Source organism: Botrytis cinerea, chromosome 2 (genome assembly GCF_000143535.2).
Source record: "Botrytis cinerea B05.10 chromosome 2, complete sequence".
NCBI lineage: Eukaryota > Fungi > Ascomycota > Leotiomycetes > Helotiales > Sclerotiniaceae > Botrytis > Botrytis cinerea.
In genome coordinates, this window is record NC_037311.1 from 2105732 (window position 1) to 2131707 (window position 25976).

General features: G+C 43.1%; 10 protein-coding genes across 10 annotated transcripts; 7 read left to right on the forward strand and 3 right to left on the reverse strand.

Moving 5' to 3' along the window:
* The first annotated feature begins 2467 nt into the window (after nt 1–2467).
* On the forward strand, nt 2468–4149 carry Bcrbd2. Its single transcript, XM_024691416.1, has 5 exons — nt 2468–2960; nt 3036–3173; nt 3230–3311; nt 3371–3558; nt 3608–4149. Exons 1-5 carry the CDS (start codon nt 2780–2782, stop codon nt 3826–3828), a joined length of 810 nt encoding a protein of 269 aa, XP_024547187.1. The 5' UTR covers nt 2468–2779; the 3' UTR covers nt 3829–4149.
* A 110-nt stretch (nt 4150–4259) lies between these two features.
* BCIN_02g05940 (hypothetical protein) lies at nt 4260–6509 on the forward strand. Its single transcript, XM_024691417.1, has 4 exons — nt 4260–4352; nt 4398–4641; nt 4698–5817; nt 5876–6509. The coding sequence occupies exons 1-4, from the start codon at nt 4340–4342 to the stop codon at nt 6425–6427; spliced, it is 1929 nt and encodes a 642-aa protein (XP_024547188.1). The 5' UTR covers nt 4260–4339; the 3' UTR covers nt 6428–6509.
* A 9-nt stretch (nt 6510–6518) lies between these two features.
* On the reverse strand, nt 6519–7996 carry Bcrpn9. The gene is made up of 2 exons (XM_001545315.2): nt 7591–7996; nt 6519–7540 (listed from the first exon to the last, which is right to left on the reverse strand). The coding sequence occupies exons 1-2, from the start codon at nt 7856–7858 to the stop codon at nt 6666–6668; spliced, it is 1143 nt and encodes a 380-aa protein (XP_001545365.1). The 5' UTR covers nt 7859–7996; the 3' UTR covers nt 6519–6665.
* A 104-nt stretch (nt 7997–8100) lies between these two features.
* On the forward strand, nt 8101–9998 carry BCIN_02g05960 (hypothetical protein). Its single transcript, XM_024691418.1, has 9 exons — nt 8101–8344; nt 8408–8421; nt 8483–8545; nt 8604–8698; nt 8754–8845; nt 8894–9035; nt 9094–9252; nt 9305–9640; nt 9694–9998. Exons 1-9 carry the CDS (start codon nt 8193–8195, stop codon nt 9790–9792), a joined length of 1152 nt encoding a protein of 383 aa, XP_024547189.1. The 5' UTR covers nt 8101–8192; the 3' UTR covers nt 9793–9998.
* A 61-nt stretch (nt 9999–10059) lies between these two features.
* On the forward strand, nt 10060–11261 carry BCIN_02g05970 (hypothetical protein). The gene is made up of 7 exons (XM_024691419.1): nt 10060–10140; nt 10196–10361; nt 10413–10529; nt 10585–10699; nt 10760–10831; nt 10890–11034; nt 11086–11261. The coding sequence occupies exons 1-7, from the start codon at nt 10112–10114 to the stop codon at nt 11207–11209; spliced, it is 768 nt and encodes a 255-aa protein (XP_024547190.1). The 5' UTR covers nt 10060–10111; the 3' UTR covers nt 11210–11261.
* On the reverse strand, nt 11222–12365 carry BCIN_02g05980 (hypothetical protein). The gene is made up of 4 exons (XM_024691420.1): nt 12209–12365; nt 12141–12153; nt 11947–12088; nt 11222–11891 (listed from the first exon to the last, which is right to left on the reverse strand). The coding sequence occupies exons 1-4, from the start codon at nt 12320–12322 to the stop codon at nt 11264–11266; spliced, it is 897 nt and encodes a 298-aa protein (XP_024547191.1). The 5' UTR covers nt 12323–12365; the 3' UTR covers nt 11222–11263.
* Nucleotides 12366–12919: 554 nt separating this feature from the next.
* On the forward strand, nt 12920–15472 carry Bcubp10. Its single transcript, XM_024691421.1, has 6 exons — nt 12920–13103; nt 13171–13410; nt 13467–13577; nt 13792–14591; nt 14656–14845; nt 14928–15472. Exons 1-6 carry the CDS (start codon nt 13016–13018, stop codon nt 15062–15064), a joined length of 1566 nt encoding a protein of 521 aa, XP_024547192.1. The 5' UTR covers nt 12920–13015; the 3' UTR covers nt 15065–15472.
* Nucleotides 15473–18861: 3389 nt separating this feature from the next.
* Nucleotides 18862–21637, forward strand: BCIN_02g06000 (hypothetical protein). The gene is made up of 5 exons (XM_024691422.1): nt 18862–19612; nt 19663–20279; nt 20337–20639; nt 20686–21060; nt 21112–21637. Exons 1-5 carry the CDS (start codon nt 19333–19335, stop codon nt 21298–21300), a joined length of 1764 nt encoding a protein of 587 aa, XP_024547193.1. The 5' UTR covers nt 18862–19332; the 3' UTR covers nt 21301–21637.
* Nucleotides 21638–22673: 1036 nt separating this feature from the next.
* Nucleotides 22674–23692, reverse strand: BCIN_02g06010 (hypothetical protein). Its single transcript, XM_001546537.2, has one exon. It carries the CDS (start codon nt 23593–23595, stop codon nt 23038–23040), a length of 558 nt encoding a protein of 185 aa, XP_001546587.2. The 5' UTR covers nt 23596–23692; the 3' UTR covers nt 22674–23037.
* An 855-nt stretch (nt 23693–24547) lies between these two features.
* Bcmog1 lies at nt 24548–25976 on the forward strand. Its single transcript, XM_001546536.2, has 3 exons — nt 24548–24982; nt 25111–25326; nt 25448–25976. Exons 1-3 carry the CDS (start codon nt 24906–24908, stop codon nt 25743–25745), a joined length of 591 nt encoding a protein of 196 aa, XP_001546586.1. The 5' UTR covers nt 24548–24905; the 3' UTR covers nt 25746–25976.

Here is a 25976-nt window from a genome sequence, read left to right on the forward strand (position 1 = left end):
TTTGTTCCTTTTGAATGTCTGAATCTATGAGAAGAATATAAGGTTTCGCCATGGCTAAGCTAGCTATGCGCAACGAACCCCGTGTTCTGGGATGCGTTCTGACGGCAGGGCAATCACATTCTGTCTCTGTGTATTGAACCTCTGGGAGAGAGGAAGGGGGAGAATGGATGATCTTTTCCTTGAGAGGATTTTAGGATTTAGAGTTGTGTGATGTGCGTGCGGTGTGCAATTGATTGATAGTATGATATGATCCCCGTCTCCCTTTTATCGATTCGCTTATTTTTGCGAGCTTGCTTTGTTGAGCTTGCTGTTATCACTACATCGTGTTGGAATAGCGAAGGGGGGTTTTTTTTCGGTGGAGAGTCCTGGGTTGGTTGGTTGTTTATTGTTATGTGGCTATTGGGTGTGTGGTTAATAGGTGCGGGTTTGGGAGGTAGGGAGGTAGGGGGGAGGGGTGGGATGGATGGATGGATGGATGGATATATTGCGATTGGTAGTGAGGGGTAGATAGATGTTGCTGGTGATTTGAGATGGGGCTTTGGATGGGTGTGAAGGGTGTGGGAAAGTGATGGAGAGTTTTGTACTGGGGGTTGGATTTGGATTTGAGGGTTCGATCATGTGTGTGGGTTTGCGGAATTTGGATGGTTGGTTTATGTTTATTGCTGTTGTGGATGGATGGAAGGATGGATGGATGGATGGATTGTATGTGTATGTGTATGTGTATGTGTATGTGTATGTGTATGTATATTTATTTCGCAACTATTTGCAAATTTAGTTTGCTTCCTCCGTTGTTTTATTGATTTTTAAGTGCTTTCGCTTTATTGTGAGTGTTTCTTCATTTCGTGATCACTGCTTTACATTGCTGTCGCGTCAAAGTATGGAGTTTGGCAACTTTTTTTCGATTCATTCATTCATTCATTCATTGATTCCTAGCTGTATGAACAATCGGATATATCCCGTAGTTCAAAATCACTATATGGCTACGCCTTGTGTGATAAATGAACAGTGTAACAGTTGGTATTCCTGTAGTCTTCAAGTAGTCGCGGCGATTTGATAGTTAGTTTAGTAGTCCAGATGAAAACTTGGGTTTCCCTCATGATGATGTTTGCATTCAGGTTAGAGTGTACTCGAAGAAAGTTGTAATGCAGTAGTAAAATAGCTTTTGGAATAAATTGAATCTGCATCAAATATATCTACTGCCACTTTTTCTCAGAAATCGATGCGCCCTAACCTACTATCAAACCCTGGCTAGTCCTCTCTTTTGCTATAGTCAAACGTTTGCTGCATATTATGTTCTTTTGCAATCTCCTGTTTCATATCACATTTCAAACTCTTCTACGCCCGGGAATAAAAGTTCTCCAGCTCCTAGTTTACCATATCGCCATACTATTCGTCGAGGTTTATGGCAGCGCTTTTGTGGTTCAACTTTTGGAGTTACATGTTTTTGTATTTTTTGATGAGGAGAGTAATGATAAAGGGATACGGGATATGGAGATGGCTATTGTTAACTGGGCGATGCTTTTGCAATTCGGGCGAGTGGTCTGATTATTGTTCTTTGCAGTATTGACGGCTATGGATTCTAGGTTTCTTTTTGTGGGTGGAGGTTAGAGGGGATTGGATGAGGAGAAGTGAAAGGGAGTTGGTATTTGGTATGAGGCAAGTGCGGTTATTTACTGGGTGCGATTAGGTGAAAAAGTCCATGGTTTCTTGGTTGTGATTTTTATAAGTCGTTCTGATGGTGGTATGGATGGAATACCGCTTTATTTCTTGATGTATAAACGAGTTCCAACGACGACGGCGACGAGTGTCTTTATGTGTGCTACGCCTGGTAGCCAATATTAATGTATCCAGATCTGCTTCATTCTGGCGTTTCGGAAGAAACGAAGGAGCAAAGCCATTGAATTACTGGTCATTCAAACTATTGATTGAAGCATCTAGAGCAAGGGGTGACCTGGTTTTAATCAATGAGTGCGGAGAAGGAGAAGGAGAAGGAGAAGGAGTATATATATATAATTTGACACACAATGGTCGAGCCTTGCACCTTGTACAGTTTACCAAAACGATATTCAATGAATATCTGACGCGTATCCTGGCTGAGTTGGGAGGGCTCATATAGGAAAAGTAGACAATGCTCCCGGTGACCCCATACATCCAAAGCTCACCGGGGAATAAATTTAATCTTACAATGAACGTTCAAACGTCTGAACTGGCTGTGAATTGCGATATACTTGGGTCGGTACAGTATTGAAACCCACTCACATCAACCAAGTAAGATTACTATTACCTCTAGGTTCATTCATCAAAATTGAAGACTTCTTCAAAGTAAGATCTTTTAATGGAAATCCGTTCGCCTGATTGTATGAATTTGTGTCGGTCTTGTCTACCCTGCATTTTCGGAAAGAATATATCAAGCACACTATAGTTAGTGCTCAAAATGGAAAAAAGTTTTCTACAAAAATTGTGTGAAGAAATAGTAACATGACTCTTTGAATGTTTACTGCGTAAGAAGCATTTATTAGTCCTTTAGTTGCCCAAACAAGTAGAAGTCCATGCTCTGACAAGGCGTGGCAGCTCAGCCTCGCGGTAAGGTTAGCGAAAAGTACAAGACAATTTCGAAAGATGCTGGATTTCTCAACATAACACTCAGCGCATCGATTTTCAAACGATGCTGCAAGACCCTTCCAAGCCTTCGAGAAGTGATATCTAAGTCATTGAATATTCGAAAACTGTCATAAATCTTTCCCAAAAGCGGCGCAACCAGAATTCCGCAACATCCACGATGGCGATTACTTTACCCCAATTTGGCGCAACTCGTCTACGATCATATATCCTCCGTTTACCTTTATTCACACGATGTATAATAGCAATCATATTCATATTATGGCTTGTCAGTCTGCAATCAGCCTGGGACCTCCAGAAATGGGGTGGCTTGTACCCGAATGAGATTGGGTTACAGTCAAGTAAATCTACCATTTCTATACAATACCCAAATGATTCCCATGAACCGTGAAGCTAACATGGTGTTATTACTATAGTGTATCGCACAAATACCTTCCCATTGATACATATGGGGTTCATACATATGATAATGAACACCATTGCTTTAACCCCATTGTTGGAGAGATTTGAGGCGGAATATGGGACATTGACTACTTTATCATTGTTTATGGGCCGTAGGTGTTCCTCGATGTAATTGATGTGAGAGAACTACAGCTAATAGATGTTATAGCGCTGTCGACGATACCTGCGCTGATATACACACTCGTGGAAAGGGGAATCTTCCATATGAACACAGGAGTGATGGGTGCCAGGTAAGAAAAATATCCTTTCTGTTTAGCCCAGATAGTTTTTAACAAAGACTTTAATTTAGTATCTGGGTTTTCACTCTACTTGCAATGGAAGCGCTTAAGACATATAAAACAAACCCAAACTTTGTATTGGGAACAGTACACATTCCAACATGGACTACACCAATTATCCTCACACTATTCATATCATTCTTGGTACCCCATACTAGCTTCCTTGGGCACCTTTGCGGGCTTGTTTTTGGCTACGGATGTTAGTGCTCTTCTCTCCTATGGTTCGGACCGCTAGCTAACTTTTATAGGGGGCCTGGGCTATCTCAAATTCTTAGCTCCACCAGAGAAGATTCTTCGATGGATTGAGGGAAAAATGAATCTCTTGGGACGATTGCCACATTACGTTTCGGTTGACCAAAAAACCTATGGAAGATATGGACTTTTGCCTACTACCAATAATCCCATAATCTCACCAGAAACAAATATTGCTCTGGGATTTCCCGGTCAGGCGCAGCGATCGGGGCCTTAGATGTTGCATTTATCGGTCAATGATTTCCCTTCTCTGTACAAAGACTACGCATGATACGGAGTTTGGATGTTCTGGGAGCGATCATGCTTTGAAGTAAAAACGGTGGAAATGACATATGATATACGGCTTCGGTTTCTACTTTAACATCGGTGGTAGACAAACTGCTGGTAGCTTAAGGAAGTATGGATAAATTTATAATTGTAAGCTTTTTAATGACAACTATACAACTAGATGAAGTTGTTTGATGTCCGCAAGATTGCGGCTACCTTTACTCATTTGATACAAGATTTGTGTGAACTTTGATGAAATATAAGTAACTTAATTGCCTTGTGGTATCATGAGCTTCCAAGTACAGGAAATCTAACATCTGTCGCGTCGGCTCCTGATCTCGCGTCTTCGGAACCTCGCCTCAATTCCGGGCATTTTGACAAGGCTGACAACCCACCCAAGCTTCAAGCTCCCAATGTGAGCGAGACCAACGCTCCCGATTTTGTGAGGATTTCTTAAAGCTATGGGGCTACTATGTAAGAGTTCCGATTCATTGTGACCAATTATTCTAACAATAAAAGCATCTATCGTCTTGCGACATGCGCCGGTTCGAAAATTACCACCATATCTATCCTTTCTTTGCATAGCCATTGGTGTTGCATGGCTGCTTCTTCTGCCATTGAACGATTATTCGAGAAATACTTATGTTTCGGAGAACGCACTGTTGCCGGGCCAGGTCCATACTTATTTCGCAGGGAGTGATCAAAACGTTTTCCGAGGATATAAGAGGGAGGTTGATGCTTTGGGGGAGAGTAGCAATGTTGAGTATGTGCGAAATTGTGCAAGAGATTGAAGAATATATGGCTAACTTTGCTATGCAGAGTTAATGATAAGCTTGAGGAATTTTTCAAGGCCACAGGACTCAAGGTTGCGAGACAAAAGTATGAGTACAAGTCCGCGGGTGAAGTTTACAGAGGAGAGAATGTGTATGCGATCTTACATGCACCACGCGGTGATGCCACGGAAGCAATTGTGTTGGTAGGGGCTTGGAGAAATATTGATGGGGAGTTGAATCGAAGTGGTGTTGCTTTGGTTCTTACCCTGGCGAGATATTTCAATCGGTGGTCTTTGTGGTCAAAAGATATTATATTCTTGATCACAGCAGATAGTAAAGCTGGTCCTCAGGCTTGGGTTGATGCCTATCATGATACACACGAGTCGCCGGCCATTGATTCACTGCCCGTCAAAAGCGGAGCTCTTCAAGGAGCTGTTGTCATCGACTATCCTTTTGATCACCGCTTTGAATCGATTCATATTGTCTACGATGGAATCAATGGACAACTTCCTAATCTCGACCTCTTCAATACCGTAGTCTCAATCGCCAGTGGCCAAATGGGCATCAGAGTCTCACTCCAGAAAATGTGGCAGCACAGCGATAGTTACCAAGATCGACTCAAGACTATGTTACGTGGTATGATAAATCAAGGATTAGGTCATGCTTCTGGACCTCATAGTAGTTTCATTCCATATCATGTGGATGCGATCACACTTCAACCATTTGGAAACGGCTGGCAAGACGAAATGGCCATGGGGAGAGTAATCGAGAGTACTTTTCGAAGTTTGAATAACTTATTGGAACATCTCCATCAAAGTTTCTTCTTCTATTTACTCATGCAAGCTAATCGCTTCGTGAGTATTGGTACATATCTTCCAAGTGCCATGTTAGTGGCTACAAATTTTACTATTATGGCTATTTTCCTGTGGGTGAAAAGTGGTTGGCCCAGTCCCACCAAGACAGAATCTGTGTTGTCGACGGAAAAAGGAGAGGAGAAGGAGAAAGCTCCATTGGTGATTGTGGAAGCCAGTGGATCTAAAGCTCTTATCCCACAAAAGGATCTTCAAACGCGCGAACGCAAGCTTGCACTTCCTCTCGCTGTTGTAGCTGGATGTCAGTTCTTGGGGCTTGTCCCTCTTTATATATTCAACCATACTTCTAAAGCCGTAAGTCTCTCTCCAAATACAATTCGAAAAAGACAATCAATGCTAACAAACGATCCAGAATCTCCCCGTAGTCTTCTCCATCTTCCTAATCCTCAACACTTTCCTCCCCCTAGCCCTCTCCACCCTCCTCCACTCACCCTATTGCACAACACCTACTCCTCACCAACTAGCCCTCATCCAGTCCTTCTCTCTCCTTCTCCTAGGCATGTACCTCTCCTCCCTCGCTACCCTCAATTTCTCCCTCTCAATTCTCATCGGTATCCTATCTTCCCCCTTATCATACATTCGTCCATTGGGTCACAGACCCATTATCGCCGCTATACTTGTTGTCCTATTAGGTGTTCTTGCGCCTTCAACTGTACTGTTTGCTGGTGCGAAATATTGGGGTTTGGATGTGGGAGATGTTTTGGTGGAAGCAGCGTTCGGATGGGATGTTGGAGGCATGACGACACAGGTTGTAGTTTGGTGTGTTTGGTGGCCCGCGTGGGTCGTGGGTGGGATGTTGCTTTGGGGAAAGCCCAGAGCGGAGGAAGAGATGGAGAGTTTGAATCAGATTGCGAATGGGGTAGAAGGAAAAGTGGAAGTAGCGAATGGGGTGGAAAAGAAATAAGGTAGCTTGTTGATTGCACGATTTCTAAATAGAATAGATGTAGCCATGTATGACCATTAGTAAACATGCTAATTATAGAACAGAAGGGTGTTGTTCTCATATATCATTTCATTCTTTTGCAATGCAAGTACAACTAACCCCAGGCATGCATGCAAGAGAGGGAATATCTATTTTACAGTCCGATGTGAAGCCCAAGACGCCATTCTTGCCTTTTCATTCACAATTATGATGCTGAACCTCATGCTGCCCACACGTCCTGACCCTTCGACTCGATCCAGTTGCCCAGTGAGTTGACACTGGAATCCCATTCTTCTAGTCGTGTACGCATACCTTCGATTTGACCCATGTCCAACACCTTAGGCTGTACCCAGTTGATACGTGCGATTTCGTCAACTTGATCGATGCTTCCTCGCAACAACCCTAAGCTCAAGGCCTTCATAATTAAATGCTCAATTTCATCGGGGCGAACTTTAGTTTCCTCGGATATTGTGCGGAAGGTCATGGCACGGTCATGAGGAGGGCGGCGGAAAACGGCCTCGGTGAGGGCAGCGAGGTAGATCTTTTGTTTGAGTCCGTCGCGGTGTTGTGCGAGTAGGGGATTAGAGGAAATGTGACCGGACAGAACATCGTAGGCAGCGAGGTCACCACGGTTGAAAGCGAAAAGAAGATCTCGGAGCCAGGCGTCGTCCTTAACGAGGGTATCGAGGATGGGGTGGAGGAGGAGTTCACCAAAGTTATAGATAGTATCGGATACAAGAGCTGCGATGCTCAGATCGTAAGCTCGGCTTTTGCGCTCAGATGGGGTAAGGTCGTTGAGGTCGATACAAGCTAGGTATAGTAGGGCGTTTTTGTAATATGATGCGAACTCCAACTTGGATTGGTAGTACTCTGCATTAACCCGGTAGAATGCAGCATGTACGATTGTCTCCACAGAGTCAAACCCATCCAGTATCTTCTCTGATTTATCCAAATCCTTTCTCGCCCCATCCTGATCTTGTAATTCTAATTTGACGGTGGCTACAGCCACTGTTGCGTAGACGTATGCATCTTGGGAATTGGGGTTGTCGACTTTCTTTGCTACAGCCTCTAGGAAGGACAGGCGCTCCGAACCATCTGAAATTGAATTAGCAGCCGTCTTGGTCTTTTCAATAGTATTCTTTTACCTTTACACTGTGAGGCAGCGCTTAAAGCAAGAGTAACAAGCTTCAACTGGTTGATCTTATCGGCGAATGTGAGGATGAATGTCTTATATATTGGTAATCGTTGAGAAGCGCTTTCTTTGTGATTGAAAAACTCAACAAGGGTATCTGTCAGTTGATGCCACAGCTTCTTCTCCCAGAGATCTTCGAAGGATAAGAAAAGGTGTTGAAGGTCTGCTGGCGCAGCATCACGTTGCTCTCCGAGAAAGTCGGGGATTGTGTCGACATTCATGATGATTGAACGAGAGGTGGATTGAATTATAATTGGTTTTGTCCGGATGCCCTGTATCCGCTTATACGCCGTTCCAAATAAATAAAAGTCGGATTCTTTGGGTATCTTTTTGTGTTTGTAAATGTTAGAAATTGAAGCTGTTTGGTTGGGGTTTTGATATTAAGGCGAGGCAACGAGAGAGCTGCGCAAGGTCGGACCTAACCGTATTTAGACTAGTGTACTCCACGGCTGGACTCCCGCGAGGTCAATCTACAACTTCAACATCAAGTCAAATTGAACCCTGCCAACTGCCTTTGCGTCTGCGATTCAATTGATTTGTACCCCAGTCGCAAAAATGCAGAAATCCTGCAGTCCATCGACTCTTAACAGTCTGCGGACTGCCGTACGATCGAAAAGAGGAATCGAAAATGTACCTTTGAGCAGGAAGTTATCTGATGTCACTATCACAAGGACCGGAAAGCCCATTATTCGTACCCAGGGTGGCAGGTAAGCACTCTGAGACTGGTTCTTCACTTCTGCAGACCTTCTTGCTAACGTATTGTACTATAGATCATCTCTCGGAGGTATATCCGCTCCCAAAGCTGCAAAATTCACAATCAACATAAGCCTAATGTGATACTATAGGGCATACCGCAACCGTCTTTGGTGCGACTGGATTCCTCGGGCGATATATTGTGAATAGACTCGGTACGCAAATCTTCATCTATGATGCAAAGGAACTTAGGCTGATATGGGAGCGGTTTAGCAAGACAAGGATGCACAGTTATTATTCCTTTCCGGGAGGAAATGGCCAAACGACATTTGAAGGTTTCCGGTGATTTGGGCAGAGTCATTTTCATGGTATGGCAGAAAACCTGCGGACAGTATTTGGGCCACTTTGACTTACTTCGGGTAGGAATACGATTTGAGAAACACACAGTCTTTGGAGGAGAGCGTTAGGCACTCTGACGTGGTCTACAATCTTGTTGGTCGTAATTATCCCACTAAGTATGTCCCAAAGAAGATCATCTAGAGATGATTACTCATTAGTATCAGGAATTTCGATCTCGAGGATGTACATGTCGAAGGAGCAGAGCGAATTGCCGATGCTGTTGCCAAATACGACGTGGACAGATTCATTCACCTTTCTTCCTACAACGCAGACCCCAATTCACCATCTGAGTTCTACAGAACCAAGGTATATAACCAAACACTTTCAAACATCGATCCGTATGACTGACAAGTATCCCTATTAGGCAAGAGGTGAGGAAGTTGTACGCAGTATATTCCCAGAAACTACAATTGTGAGACCTGCTCCATTGTTTGGTTTTGAGGATCGTCTTCTCCACAAGCTTGCTGGATTCACCAATATCTTCACATCCAACCATATGCAAGAGCGCTACTGGCCAGTTCACGTATGTTGTAAATTCTTCAATTGCATGACTTCCTATTGACAACCCCTTTCAGGCACCTGATGTAGGCCAAGCACTTGAGAAAATGCTTCAGGATGATAGCACTGCATCGCAAACATATGAGCTTTTTGGTCCCAAGAATTACTCTACAGCAGAAATCGCTGCTTTGGTAGATAGAGAAATCAACACCCATCGTCGACACATCAATTTACCAAAGAAAATTCTTAAACCAGTTGCTGGGGTTTTGAACAAAGCTCTCTGGTGGCCTGTCCTCTCTGCTGATGAGATTGAGCGAGAATTCATTGATCAAAAGATCGATCCTTCCGCAAAAACATTCCAAGACCTTGGAATCGAGCCAGCAGAGCTCAGCAGTCTTACTTTCCATTACCTGGTACGCATAATATTCTACCAAAATATCGAGCCAGAGATACTAATTTTAAATAGTTGGGATATCGAAGTGCAGCATTCTATGACCTACCGCCATCAACAGAACGCGAGAAGAGGGAAGAGAAGAAATATTTGCATGTCCTTGATGACCAGTAGAAGGCCGGTTGTGGATATGGAATGTATTCATAATAGCATGCGAATTGTACATATGCCTAAAATATTTGAGAACGTCTCTTGTTGTGTGTGATATTCCAGTACTAAACAACCATTCAAGGATAATACATTTGTTTGAAAATTAGACGACATAAAAACACCCCCTTTTCTAGACCTAACGAATCTCGCATATCAATAATTTTTCATCAACTTATTTAAGTGAAATTCAAGATCTCACTACAGCCCCACATTTTTACCCCTCCAAATCCCGTCCACAATTTTCCACCATCACGTTCCTTGAAAATAATTTCAATTATCAGCCATGGAGAACACAGAAGATGATGATATGCCGTGAGCTTACTGCGACTGAAGAATATTCGAAAAATCCACTAATGATATGAAATAGCGTTTTGTCGGGCTCTGCGCTTGATGCCTTGAAAGAGTTTTACAAAGACCGAGATGCGCATCAACAGAAATTTGAAGACTTGAAGCAGCGGGCTGAAGATCAGGCTGATGGTGTGCCTTTGACTATGGATGCTTTCGCTGAGGATTGGAATGAATCGCAATTTTGGGTCAGTTGTCTTGGATTCGATTGCAGAGTTTTGGTCGCTTATAAGATGTAGTATTCCAATGAGACGGCCACAATCCTCGCGCAAGAACTCCTGAGAGATGCTGTTGCTGAGACGGTTATTGCTGTTGTATCGGCTCCAAGCGTGTTCATACAGTTGAAAAATATTGTTGTAAGTTAAGTTTGTAGTAGAGGACAAGTATGGTCATGAAGTTAATATCCTGAAGGCAGGGTGGGCGGCGGACAAAAGGCCGACGCTTCATTTATTGGAGTTTGATGAGAGGTTTGGCGTGTTTCCGGAGTTTAGCTTCTATGATTTCAATAATCCTATGAAACTTCCTGGTGAGCTCAAAGTTCCTGGCGATTATGAGGGTGGAATTATTGCTAATAATGGTCCTGTAGCGCATTTGAAAGGATGTGCCGATCGTGTTATTTGTGACCCGCCATTTTTGAGCGAGGAGTGTCAAACTAAAGGTACACATTCGACCAGTTTCTGGCTAGGATAGTTAGAATATGACACTGACTTCTCTAGCATCTCTCACTGTTCGATGGCTGTCGAAATCATGGGGTCAAAACGAATCGTTGATGTCGTGGGGGCAAGAAGAAGCGCCGCCATCTAAGCTTATCGTGTGTACAGGTGAACGGGTAGGAGATATTGTGAATAAGCTTTATCGACCGTGAGTATTGTCTGTTCTTTTGCTGGTGGCATGTTAGCTCACATAAAACAGACAAGGTATTGCAACTACGACTTTCCTTCCGGTGCACGCGAAGGGGTTGAGTAACGAGTTCTTTTGCTTCGCTAATTTTGAATGCGAACACTGGACGTGGAGAAAGTCGGACGGGGAGAAATAGTGTATTTATAACTAAAAGGTATCTATTCTCCATCATAAAAGAATCAAATACATATCAAAGAGCGGCTCGTGTCTTTAACTTCCATCTATCTTGCTCTTTCACCACTCTCTCATCCGAGTGCAACTTATTCAGAATCTGAACAATGCCACCATTCGCTGGTATATGAAGGTTTTCCGGTACATTCTTATATATTATCTTCACAATCTCCATCGAGGTCCACTCATCCGCTTCCTCATCACTGGAAACAGTGACTCCGGAGTTCTTTGCGGACTTCAGCACTTGGATAACCTGGGACTCTCTTTCTTTTCGGTGCCGGATGTACTCTCCAATTCTACTAGGTCCATCTTCTAATACTGCACCATGTCCTGGATATGCTTTACCACTAAAGAGTCCCTTCATTCTTTGAAGACTGTTCAAGTAAGTCACTAAGTCCTCAAACACTGCAGTTCCATGCCCCAACACGTTGTCTCCAGTGAACATGACATTCTCTTCTTCGAGTAACAGTGCCATGTGATCGTGTGTATGGCCTGGGGAATGAACTGCACGGAGAGTTGCACCCTCTGTTGCGAATATCTGGCCATCCTTGATATCCGTTTGTCCTTTGTCTGGACTGTTCTTATAAATGGTGGTTTTTGGTGAGTATTCTAATAAGTGGCTGACTCCTCCCACATGATCAGGATGCCTAAATCTCTGAATTAGCGACTGCAAGCTACGGTTTATGAAGTGAACAAGCTCACCAATGTGTGAGAATACAAGAAGTGATCGTAGCTTGTTCTTCCTTCAGAGTCTCTTTCAGATTCGAAATCCAACTTTCCTTCCCGTCGCCCGTATCAATCAACAATCGATTTCTTCCTTTTCCAACGAGATATGTATTCGTCCCTATAACCTCGTCAGAACGATAACACTTTCCATCTCATACTCTTGTATCAACCTTGCAATGTAAACTATTCGATATCAGCTGACATTGCGCAATCCAGCTCTTTCGTTCAAACTCCTCACCTTTCCCGGATTCCCACCAAGGATCCGAATGACAGTCGGACTCAATCGCTCCACTTCTGGCAGTGACACTAGTTGTGTTGCCATTTTCTTGATGGTATTCTTGAGGGATATCATCGATGTAGATAAAGGTTCATTCTTTGATGTTGGAGTAGATGACTCTGGAAATGATGCAATGCCGATAAGCCTCGGTTCATTGATGGCTGTTTGATAAGCATGACTTGGTGTCAATAACCTTGAGCAAGGAACGCGGGAAGATGCGACGAGTTGATGGTATTCGATACACTGATATCAAAATTTCAAAAAAGGAGTATATAGACATCACACATAATAGATGCATTTTTCAGTCTGGTCCTGTATATATTCGATGGCTTCACGTTGTGACTTCACACAAAGTAGAGAGTAGGCAAGGGCAGATAACCTTTTCTGGACAAGCTATCTATTTCGTTGGTAAAATGGATGTATAAAATTGGAAGATATACTAATTTGTGCTCCCTCGGTCCTAGCATGTTATCTGGGATTGTATGTAGCCAGGAGAAGAGACCGTTTGAGAACACTTGAGCACATTGTAAGACAACATACCTACCTGAGACCCAATCGAGTACAAGAAATTGATATAGGGGACCATAACCCAGTCCCCGAAAATAGCCTTTCAATATATTGCCACTTGACGTCTCACCGCCCGACCGATTTTCCGCAAGGCTTACCATTTAAGCTTCACATTAATCCATTAATAAATGTTCAGAAATCAGAAATCCATCAACGAATTTACCATTTTGTCGCAATTGCAGGGCATCTGCAAATTTAAAAATGTCGACATCTAGACCAGTGACTCCAGCTTCTCCTCGCTTTATAAAGATTAAGTCGCCACAACCCGGAGTTCCTAAATATGGCTGTCGTATGTTTCTCAATCCATTCGTGTCGTATTCTCAGCCTTCCCATCAATTGCTAATATAACATCATAGAGCATATTCAACAACTATTGAATCCGGCCCATGATGAACGCATGAGAAATACAATTACATATTATAAGAATTGTTTGAGAGTGGTTCTAGATAATACACCAATTGTACCCCAGACGTCTAAGACCCCGAAAGGCCCGCCCCTCACTTCTCTGACGCCAAATTACCTCTGTTTGCAATGTGAACGAACGGCTACGGCTCAGGATCATGTAAAGCATGGTCAAGAAACTTCACACAGATTCTGTATGTCGGTTTGCAATGTCGATGTTCAAGACCTCGCTAATCAATGACATACTTAGATGTTGAATCAAGGACGGGAGCTTTGTTTTGCCAAATGTGCAATGATTTTGTATGGGATCCTACGCTAGAGGAGCTGAGAGTACGCAAAATTGGAACTGGGTCTTTTTCTAGTAAGTCAAACATGAGTTTCATACCATCGTTGAGTTTTGTTGTGGCAAGCTTCGATTAGGAGTTCTTAGGCACTACCTGCAGCTCCACGGTGTCTGCATCACAAATACCTAGATATCCTGGTTCTATTTTGCCTTATATGATCTATCATCCAGCTTTGCCAGTGGCCTTAATGTGTCTTTTCACGCAACATACTGATCATGCCTGTCACTTTAGGTCGGAAGCGAAAACATGACGAGCTTTTCACAGACGCCACCAAAGAGGACCCAAGATTTATATCCACAAATACAATGTCAGCTCCTTGTAGAGCAAGTGGTGTTAGGGGCATCTATAATATGGGAGCCACCTGTTACATGAACGTCATTCTCCAATCTTTCGTTCATAATCCTCTGCTTCGAAATTTTTATCTCGGAGACGGTCACCAAGCAAACGAATGTGAACAAAAAAATTGTATGAGTTGCGCTATGGATGACATGTTCCAAGATTTCTATTCGCAAGAGATTACAACAGGATATTCGGCTTCAAATATACTCGCTAGCTTTTGGCTTTCGAAGAGAAAAGCATATGAAGAATTGGCAAGTAACAAAGAACAAGACGCTCATGAGTTCTTCCAGTTTCTTACCGAAGAGTTGCACGAAATTAATGGTGGATCACGAGCAAGCGATCCAGAAGACAGTAGCCCAAATCCTAAGCGGTCGAAAATGGATCAAGGCTGCAAATGCATTGTGCATCAGACATTTTATGGAAAACTTCAAAGCACTATCACATGTCAGAACTGCGGAGACGTGAATACATCAGTTGAGTCCTTCCTAGATCTAAGTTTAGGTCTTGATATTATTCAGAAAAAGAGCAAGATAAAAGCAGCTACTGGCACGATAAGTCTTCAACGTTGTCTAGACGAAGAGTACATTCGACCTGAACGCTGCGAATATTCATGCAATCAATGCGATACTTCAGAGGCAAAAAAGCAACTCAGCATCAAAAGTTTACCCAACGTACTGTGCATTCAACTCAAGGTAAATATCTCTCTATCTTATCACTAAACTACAACAATAAAAGCCAAAGCTAATACGTAAATAGCGCTTCAAACAAGATCCCAGAGGTCTGGCCTCAAAGATCGATACCACTGTCACCTTTCCACTCCAATTACACATGCTTCCTTACACCAATCGTGCTCGTGGTGTGGACACGAAGAATAACTTTGAGCTGGCCAGATCATGTACTTATGATTTGCAGAGTGTTGTGGTTCATGTTGGCAATTTGGAAACTGGTGAGCAAGCACTACATTCCCCTTTCCAATTTTTCCTTCGAAATACTGGCGAAGAGGTTGCTAATAAGAAATTTGAAAACAGGTCACTATGTATCCTACTCTCGAGTCGGAAACCAGTGGTTCAAGTTCAATGATCATAATGTTACTTTAGCGAGTAAGAGTCAAGTATTGAATGAACAAGCTTTTTTGCTATTCTACGTTATTCAAAGTCTAGCTTGATGATGTTGTTGGGAGTGAGGGTGGCACAAGTAGAATGCATATCATATACATAATAATAAGAACGAAAGGACTCATCATTACACGAGGGGAGATGGCAGAAGCTCAGAAAGCAGAGCGGAACGCAGGAATATGGTATACATATAAAGTACTTTGGGTTGGAGCTTAGGGCATATGGTTTTGCATTCAAGGCGTTAAAAGTTGCGGGTATTGCTTGATGGGATTTGGAGCAGGATTTGGCTGGGGGTGCATACTTGGTGATTCATGGATGATAGAGATTTGAAGGGAGACGGAAAAGAGGGGAGAAATGGGGGTTATAAAAGGTGTTTCTTTATTTCTCAGAGAGAAATGCTTGTTTATATTACTTACATATACCCATTATACAATACAGACATTGTATTTTTTCTTTTAAGAGAGCATGAATCTGGATGAATTTGGATGTGGATAGGAGAAGGGTAGGCAGTGATGAATGGTGATATGGTGTGTAGTGTTCTTCATCGTTGTTTATTGCTCGTTCGACACAATGTATTCGATATTTACTACTCTACTTTGAGAGGAATAGATGAATTGACATGATGTTGGATATAGGTAAGGACTAGTTGAAGCGATCAAGGAGTTGATTAAAATAGATCATGACTCTCTCTATATCTGAAGATCTGTCGATCAGACCGGACCGTCGTGGCCAATGAGGTGGTACGGGAAGTGGGTTTACAGTAGTAGTCGTAGTGGTAGGGAAATGGATAAGGTGGGATAGGGTCTGTGTTATGTGATGTGATGTGATATGATATGATATAAGTTTATTACAGCTGCTATCTGCGGGGTCAGAGGTGAGAAGTGAGAAGTGATGAGAGCCATGAGATGGGAAGGGAAGGGAGAAGTATATTATTAAAGTTTGGGTAGCTTTTTTTTTTTTTTTTTTTTTTTCTTTGGTTGGTAGCAGGGGCACGAGGTGCGATGGGTGGGTTTCTTTTTGTATTTTTTGTATTTTCGGGGATGGAGGGGAGGGCGTTGGATGGGGAGGAAGTGAAGTGAAGTGAAGTATGCGAAGGAAGTATGTATGTAGAAGAATGGAGAGAATTGAGAGATATGGAAAGGTTTCTGGCGGTGTGTATGCGGGTGTTGGTTCGGCTGGGTATGTGTGTATGTGTATATATACGTATATATGTACGTATATATGTGGTTGCCATTTTAACCGGCTCGGAATCGGGAGAGATGGGTTGCCGGCGGGATGGCAGGGCTGGCGATAATGATATACACTGCTAGGTGTGATGGGGTTGGGTGTGGTTTTTACTATTGTGAAGGATCTTGGATCGGCACAGATTGGGGGAATTGGAATGATCTGGACTTTATGTGGATGGACATTCATTGGGTATTTTACATACATGCCTATGTTGGATTTTATGTCAGAGGGGGAAGGTTGAGCGATAGTCTGTCTGTTAGTTAGTTATTTGGTACTGGCAAGTTTGTACAGCTCTCGGATTCCGAAGTATGCCGGGGATATGTTAGCAGGATCTATTCGAGTATTATGATCTGATAGATCATAGATGGGCTGAGGTGTTGAACAGGTGATAATATGTGATCGAAGATGGGATAATGGAGAATACAACGCTGCAACGGAAACAAAGAATGAATGCGCGAAGTTTTTAAATGCCGTGGCCAATGATGTGAGGAGATGGAGTTTAGGTCAGGAGTGGTGTTTAATATCCGATGTATCCTAGTTTGCCGTTTGCAGTGTGCGAGTGCAGTGAGAGCGAGAGCGAGAGGGGTGGGAGCTAGGACCCCCTCTTTCGAAGGATGGGAGAAGCGAGCTGCATGGTGTGTTGAGAAGGCTCTAGTGGCGGTCTCGGCGTGGAACGGGATGGTCGATGGCGTCAATCTGGATGAAAGGTGGTTCGTCATGTTTTTTGTTCGGCTTCTGGGCGGCGTGAAAGACTGGAAGTCGATGTTTGGACGTTGGCGGGGAAGTTTGTATACTGTATGGAAGGCTGACAGGTAAGAAGCGTGGTGACCGAGTGTGTTTTTGGAGAGGCTTGGTCTGTAAGCACGAATATGTTTTGATAATCAGATGATTGTTTTTCAAGGGAATTACTAGACATCGGTATGACATGGTCGGGGAGGCATAAGACATGACATGTGTAAGTTGGGGGAAAGACGCCTTGTCGGTTTATCTATGGTCGCTATGAATGGTAATTCCGATGTTTCCGTCACCACCTGCATGGTTTGCGAAAGTGTCCTGTTCCTCGTGCCACGATGGGCGCATGCAAGAAGCTGAAATCGTGATGAGATTGTCCCACCATGAATGAATCCTGAAGAGTTTTCACAGTCTGCCAGGTACTGATTCCTACCTTACTGAAAGAGACATAGGTGAGGATATTGATGAATCATGAATGAGTCTTCGGAAATGTCGGAGTTGAGTGTCGTTGCCATGGCTCGATTGCTGAAGTGATAAATGTGGAGGCAAGGAACGAAAGAAAACGTGGTGGTTGGACGATCTTCAATGAGAGAGCATGGATGGATAGTAATAGATACTAAGCATAAGGTTACTAGTAAGTACATGCATGCATGGGTGGAACGGATAGTATTATCCTCGAGCTATCACAATGATCTCAGTCACGAGCGGGGTCATGATGTTGGGTTGGAACTTGATGTTATTGGTGAAGAGTTTTCATGTGAGGAGCTTTTTTTTCTTTCCTTTCTCTTTTTGGCGCAGCCTTGCTGTTGACTTGCTGTTTTAATGGAAAAAGTCCCTAGGTAGCATTGCGTGAAAAGCACCGGCGGGAAGTGTATTATTAATTGTCAGTTGTTGGTGATCAAGTAATTAGTCATTGTGAGTCTACCAAGGACCGGAGTATGGTAAGGTTGCTGTGTCAGCGGTGTTGTCAGATCTTCGATGCAATCGAGCTGAGATGGTTGAGTCAATGTGTGCTTTCGTTGAATTCGAATTCCTTGTAGGTAACATCTTCATCAAGATGACATGCGTGGAGTCCTGGGCAGAGAATCTTCTGCTGTCTCTTCTTGATAGTATGCTCTGTATGTGTGTATGTGTATGTATATCTTGTCGCGCGGTTGTTTCGTTGCGCGGATGTTGTTCAGTTTGAGTGTTGAGTGTTGATGTCCTGCTGTGGATACACTTGCCTAGTCATACTCTGATCACCTTGCACGGAGCTCGATCAATACCCAATGTTCACCAGTCTAACGCCCCACGTCATATGCATGCACGCCAAGCCCTATAGCTTTTCTCGTGGCTCTGTTACCCAGCTTCAATTGCCCACCTTAGCTAGATACCGAGAATTCTGAGTGAAAACAAAGAAAATCGAAAGAAAAAAAAAGCGTGCAATGATATGAGAATTTAGAGAGGACTCGTTACAGACAGCTGAGGTCATGTCAAATGAGTAACCACTTACTATTCCTCGACGATGCCATGTATTATCCTTTTGCAGGAGAGAGCTAAAGTATCAAATCTGATGGAAAAGTCGGATGATATCACACATTTTAAATGCCGCCGCTTGCGGTAGTTAGCTTCTTGCTTCCAAATGTTAGCTTAGTCATCTATCAAAATTACATTTGTTAACCTAGCCCATCGAAAAAAATCAAGAATCAGATGCGATCTAGAATTTGTTTGGGAGCAGCAACAAGACTCAAGAGCACCCAAGGTAGGTAAGGTCAGGTAAGGTAGTAAACCCGCCAAAATCCCAGCCTGGATCTTTCGCAGATAGAATGCCGAATACCCAATCCCTAGTCACTTGGAACCTCGTACTAGCTGACGCCGATGTATATGCGCATTTACATTTCGATCAATAGGGCGCGAACTTGGTCAGTGGAGTAAGAAATCCAATGTTCATTGTTTCATTCGATATCGGAAACTACGGAGTTACCACCGTTGACCGAAAGGCTTTCTTTCCTTTGCCTTTACCTCATTCCCATGATTTCATCACGGGAAACCTATTTATTTGTCGTCATCCTGTGGGCAACGTTTCTACCTCCTTCCGACTTCTTTACCCACACATTTTCCTTTTCGGCGTAAATACAAGACTATTCTTCTAGAGCATCTCTTTCTTTTGTTCCACTATTTTGTTTTCATCATCAGTATACATATCTACTGAACGCCGCACTTGTGATTTCTTTTCACTTGTCTTTCCCTGTTCCATTCACCTTGAGATACCCAGATACCCCAATACTCTATATTACTTACATTGTACCCTTTTTCACACTTAACACTTACTTGCCACCATCGAACCTTCCACTACTAGCACGGTACGAAATATATTCAGATGCCTTCACATCTGCGGAACCTCGCAATATATAGCAGTCTGATATTGCTCGGACTTGCACCTCTGATAGCCGCACACGGCGATGAAGAACCGGAAATGGATATGAACATGCCAATGAGTTCGGTAGCCACAGCTATATCTACAGCCACAGTTTTGGCCGGCATGGACAACACCGTGGTGGCTGAACCCTCTAGCTATTTCCGATATTCTGAACATGGAAGTCTGATGGTAGCTCACATTATACTTATGACCATCGGATGGGTGTTCGTTTTGCCAATATGTGAGTAGCTCTGGAACAGTGAATTGTCTCCAGGATCTAATATACGTTAGGTGTGATGCTCTCCATTTCTCGATCTCGATTGAGTCTCCCTGCACAATTCGCGTTTCTGGCTTTGAACGGAGGTGGTCTTCTCTGCAGCATAATATACAATGCATCCACTCCGGACCTTTATCCGAATAATTTTCATCATAAATTGGGGTGGTTTTTGATATGCGTCGTCACTGCACAAGCGCTATTAGGGGTCATCAGTGCCTACGCGGGGCGCAGAGACGAGAAGGGACAGGAGAACTCCGGGTATATTCCGGTCTCGAGAGAAGCAATGGCAGAGCATACCCGTATGCACGAACGACCCAAACCCGTTACCAGACTGTCGGATGATAGTGGCCAAGGTACTGAACCAAATACCGAATCTATACGAAGCCGATCGATGTCTTTGTCTGGAGATGATGAAAATACTCTAAATGAATCGGAAAATGACGAGCTGGAAAAAGTGGGGTTGATGGAAGGTACCCAGGTGGATCAATACTTGTCAAAACGACTTGCGGGATTACTTTCTGCACGTCTTTTGGGAATAATCCGACTTGCATGTGGCGTTGTGGATCGGGTAATCCTTCTCCTGGGTTTTGCTATTCTCACATCTGGTTTCGTCACCTATGGTGGTTTATTTGTAAGTTTCGCCAGCTCCATGAATACAAGTATCTTCAGAAGCTAAATGGCAACGCAGAAAGGAGCAGAAGTTTACAGTGGTCTTGCGCACTTTATTAAAGGTGGAGTTTTCTTCTGGTATGGAATCTTGACTCTTGGTCGATGGGCGGGTTGCTTCGCCGAAATCGGTTGGTCCTGGAATATCAAACCTCATAACGAGCGGCGATTTACTCCAACCGCTGAGTTCGTGGAAAGTTTCCTTATTTTCTTCTATGGCTCCACGAATGTTTTCTTGGAACATCTGGCTGCTTGGGGGAGTGCATGGAGCGCACAAGATCTCGAACACATTTCAATCACCATTATGTTTATCGGTGGTGGACTGGTGAGTTTTAAGACGACACGTTCCTAAACACTTCTAACTTGTATAGTGTGGTATGCTTATTGAGTCGAACAAAATTCGCAACCTTTTGAATACCACAGTTCAACAATCATCATCTCAAATGTCATCCTATCATCCAGAAGCTCAAGAACCAAAGTCCTATAGATTTTCGATGAATCCGATCCCGGCTTTAGTCGTTTTACTATTAGGAATGATGATGAGTTCTCACCATCAACATTCAATGGTCTCAACTATGATCCATGGACAATGGGGAACTCTACTTGTGGGTGCAGCATTTGCACGTGCCGCTACTTATGTTGTATTCTATCTTTCACCACCAACTTCGATTCTTCCTGGTAGACCCCCTACGGAAATCATTACAGCTTTCTGTTTGATGGCTGGAGGTTTAATTTTTATGGCTAGTGTATGTCATTTCTTCTCTCGCTTGGATGTATCAAAACTAACAGAATTGTAGAGCAAAGATACAGTCAAGGCAATTGAAATGAATGATCTCGATGCGATGTTTGTTTTTACCGTTTCCATGGGTCTCATCACATTTTTGATGGCTTGGATTATCTTGGTGGTTGCAATCAAAGGTTGGGCAATGAGAAAAGAGAAGAGATGGGGCAAGAGTATTGATTATGAGGTTGATGGGACTGCGTAGAAATAATGCTGGCGGATAATAATGGTTTTGGGGAAAGATATTATATAGATGGGTCATGATGTTATGAATGGATGGATGAGAAAATGACAATGGTAATGCTTATGAGGGGGGGATGGAGTTATGGCGTCAAGATACCATGGATTGTTTGATATTTTTGGTTTGGGTTTGGAATTGGAATTGGAATTGGAATTGAAAGTCTTAATTGTGAGAAGTGGAAGGCGAGGAGACATAGACTATTTGAATAATGAGATTGAAGATTCGAGATTGAGGAGTAGCATATCTTGTTATTTATGCGCATTCAACGTGAACGCAAAAATCGTAAATAGTATTAGCGACATTAATTCTAGATATTCTATGCTCTGCTCTGAGGATTGAATGCACTTCAGCACACACACGGCTTCGTTTAACTGTAGACTAGAATCGGATGTCAGAATGAGGATTTATTGAGTTAAAGGCAAATCTCAATGAATCTGACATCTCTTGTTTCTTCGAGTCTTTGACGAACAGCAAACAATTCCATCAAGATTGGATCGCTCTTATTTTTAACATCTACAACATCTGATATCTCATCCACACCTCCCCTTCCCCAATTTCCCATGTTGTGCTCCAGAGTATATATATATATGTGTGCGCATGCACGAGTATTGATTCTCCGAACATCTCCCGAGCCCCAAGGGGGTCCGAGCACCACCACCCCCCCCCCCCCCAAAAAAAAACCACAAGCAAAGAGTATATATACATCCAAAGTGCAGTTTACCAGTCGGAGTGGGACAAGCTAGCTCAGAATTCATTTCTTGCCTTTTACCAGAGATGACCGTGGCTCATGCCCATGATACTCCATTCTTCAAATCTTTGTAACACACCTTCTGATTATTCAGAGACTATTTATTTTTGCGTTTTGGAGGGGGTGCGAGGGAGAATGGTGAGATGGGGAGGTTTTTTTTTTTGGTGAGGGAGGGAGGGTAGCGAGGTGGGTGGGTTTTTTTGTGGGGGTGTGGAGATGAATGGGTGTGTATGTATGGTTTTGCAACGTGATTTTATGATCCACACATAAGTTGTTTTGCAATTTTGCAGTGCTCTCGAGATTCAAGGAATTATTCATATATATATTTTTGCGTGGAAAAGTTAGACAATTATTATTATTGATTATTCAGGGAGAAATTTGCAGATGCCAATTACTGTTTTGATTTTCATTTGCGGGAGTAGAGAATGCTGATTGATTCGGTTTTTATTGATTCTTACTATATAATTTGATGGGAGAGTGTGAAAGTGTCGAATATTTTGATTTGCTAATTGTTTTGATTGCATAGTCATAGTAGGTAGAATGATTATTGTTAACATTCCCTTAGCACTAAACTGCAATCCCAAAGATATACCGTTAAACACAATTTAATGAAGGTGGTTTTGTGAGCTGAATATAGAAATGGACTGATGTGGTTTATGAATTTGTACTATGTGTGAGTTATAACTCCGTTGATATTGCTAAAACTGATGCTGAATGATAGCATGGAAAATATCTCAAACCAATACGATAGATAGTACGCATTTCCCATGGCAATGAATCACAATACTCGAAGTTTGAAATCTGTGCCAAGCCTACCCCTTTGAAAGTTCCCTCTTCTGTGCCTGCTTGGACGAGGAGGCACATCGCACTGTCAGCGTGAGAGAAAGCCTGGGTATTTCGGTCGAAATATCCGAGATGTTCGAGGGCAGGGACCTCCAAACTCGCAATCTGTACTATGGTAATGGCGAGGTAATTGGAATCGCGTTGCACGGGAGACGGTCTTTGAATCGCCTCCTTTCTGCTGAAATAACCATTGGAATGTCGTGTTGTTGGTATTTTCGTTTTCGTTTTCGAGGTTGAGTTTGTTTTTGGGGCAATGATGCAGGGCTAGTTTTCCATTTTGCTACAAGAGTATAGATAGAAGAAGATACCCAGCGAAGAACACTTTTTGCCTTTCGTTGCAAGGCACTGACTTGTACAGGCAGGAATAAGCTCCAACTCTTTTCCGATGGTTCCGCATCAAAAATTAGGAGAATCTGATTTTCCTCTAAGATCCATGGTAAACGGAGGTTGGGGTTTGCTATAACCACATCTTGCAACGATTCCCACTGGTTTAGATGATGACAAAGGGTGCGGAGTGTGAGCTTTGCATCTAGAAGCCTTCCATTGGGATTTCCATTAACGGCCATGATCTCACAGCTAGATGATCTCATAGCTAGATGTATTAGCTTTGAATCTCGAGGTATGGGGTTTCCAACTGTAGGCTGGTTAATTGCCATAAGTGTAAGCATTATTGGAGGAGCTGATGTCCCGGCTGGCCCAGCTTCACGAAGGTGAAATATATGCTGCTGGGATGTTCACCGGCCACTGTGTTCTCCAGAGAAGGCCAGCATGGGCGTTTTCGGCCCATATACCTGCCCAATAAGTAAATCCGGACTGTGCTTCGATTTCTCGGACTAATGCAGCCAACGCAAAGAGCCTATCAGAAACCAGAATTCAGCAATTCCTTGGGCGGATTCATCTCTCGCTTGTCTCACCAGGCCAGAGCAATGCCCTGGTCCGCAACGTATCGCCAAATAACGTCTCTTAAACATGAGTTGTGATCTCATGAAAACCGGTTCTGGCTGTTCTTTTCCATGCACCCTTCTCAACTTCGATGCACAATTCACAGCCTTTTCGCGCCGACTCTAGAAGGTTTTCAAAATTGTCATGGTGTTGAGTTTCTGGGCTTATCACTGTTGAAAGATCAGAGGCGGACTGAGACCATTGGCAACATAAGTCTTCAAAGTCAATCGATTTGCAAACTTCGCAAAGCATGATGATACGACGATGGAGAAGGACCGAAATACAACTGCTAAAGTCTCAAACAAGGCGTTGCTGTTATCTTCAATATGCGGTACTACACGCACCAGCCTCAATCAAGAAGACTGTAGAGGCATATCACAGAACATGGTGTGACGGAGCCTGAAGTATGCAAGCAATGGCATAGAGGGAATGCAACGTCTGAATTGCAACGCTGAAAGGTATTACAAGGCATCTGAACCTAAAATATCTTTTTGATTAGCATTCTAGAGGAACAAATTAAGATACTAAAGAGTTACTTGATGTCGATTTTGATGTAAATGTTTTGTAAATCCTGTTGATAGAGCATTAAAACTCAGGGAATTGACATTGTGCTTTGGAAAAGGTTGGCATTTGATCATCTATCAACCACAGCCGCTTAAACTTACCCAGACGGAAAACGGAGCAATTATAACCGAAGATCAGGATCATCCAAATCTACCCATTCTTCTCTCCTTTTATGTCATATATACTCACACTTTACACTTCACCCCATTCCTCTCTCTCTCTCTCAAAATAGTAAAGCGAAAATCAATACCCAAGAGAAGGATTGGGCAGATATTGGTGATTTCTTTCATCTTCCATCTTCCCTGTTCCTCATCAAGCGAATCACCAAACAAGTGACGTCCTACCCTGCCATCCCAAACTGCAGCCCTACCAACACAACATATCAAAAGCAACAACCCCATCACATCACATCACCACACTCTCATACGATACGATACCAAAGAACCAAATCACCAAATAACCATCTACAATCATGACTACATATTCTTCCACTCCACTCTTTGGCGGCGCCCTCATAGTTGATCTTCCATCTACATTCGCCGACGTCAGGTAAGCTCTTTCAAGAAAAAAACCAACCAACATCAGAACACATGCAGAGCCCCACATCCACTCCTGACCGAAAACTCAAAACCATCACCATCACCCTCGCCATCAGCACCGAACTAACAATTCTACAGTACAATAAGACAAGTTCCCGACCATCAAGAAGTCTATTTGGACAAAGATGGCTTCACCAGTATCATATTCGATATCACCGAGCGAGTCGGCACTGCGGGCTCCAGCCCAGCGACCGACGGAGCGGCTATGACGACTCATTTGGAGGATATTGTTGATTCCGATCTGGACACTGTGAAAGTATGGTCGATTACTGATACTAAGTTTTCTAAATTGCCGTATGTACCTCATGTCCATTGTTTTTTCCCGTTCCTCTATCATCTGCTCCCATCATCTCCTCTCCATCATGTCACATGACCAAGTATTCATCGACCCAACCCAAATCTGACAACTCCTCAGCGAAAACACTCCCGCCTACACACTCATCGCCACTCAAACACCACCTCACGACCCCAATTCCCGCGCCTCAGCTCCAGATTTCACAGCCATAGTACTTAATCTCATCCGATTAGAAAGAGAGAGTACAGATATCTTGGTAACAATTAACGTGCCTCATATTAAAGGCGAATATTCGGCCGATGATGTGGATTTGCAATTGGGCAAACAGGGGAAATTGATTGAGAATGCTGTCGAACATGCAGCTAAGATTTGGGAAACGTTCAAGATTAAGGACTGGGGTCTTTTTGATGAGGTTTAGATGATAAAATGAGAAGAATGATAGGTGAATAGCGATTTGGGGATTTCACGGGGGAAGGTTGAGATAAGATGAAAGGGTACGGGGATTTATTTATTATGAATTTGGCTGGATGCTGGGGATTTGCTATGACGATGTTTCATGGGTTGTTTTTTCAAATTTCCATTCCCTTTGTCAGGACAGAGCAATGCGTATCTACAGAATTAGCATTCATTATGAAGATTAGCCTGAACA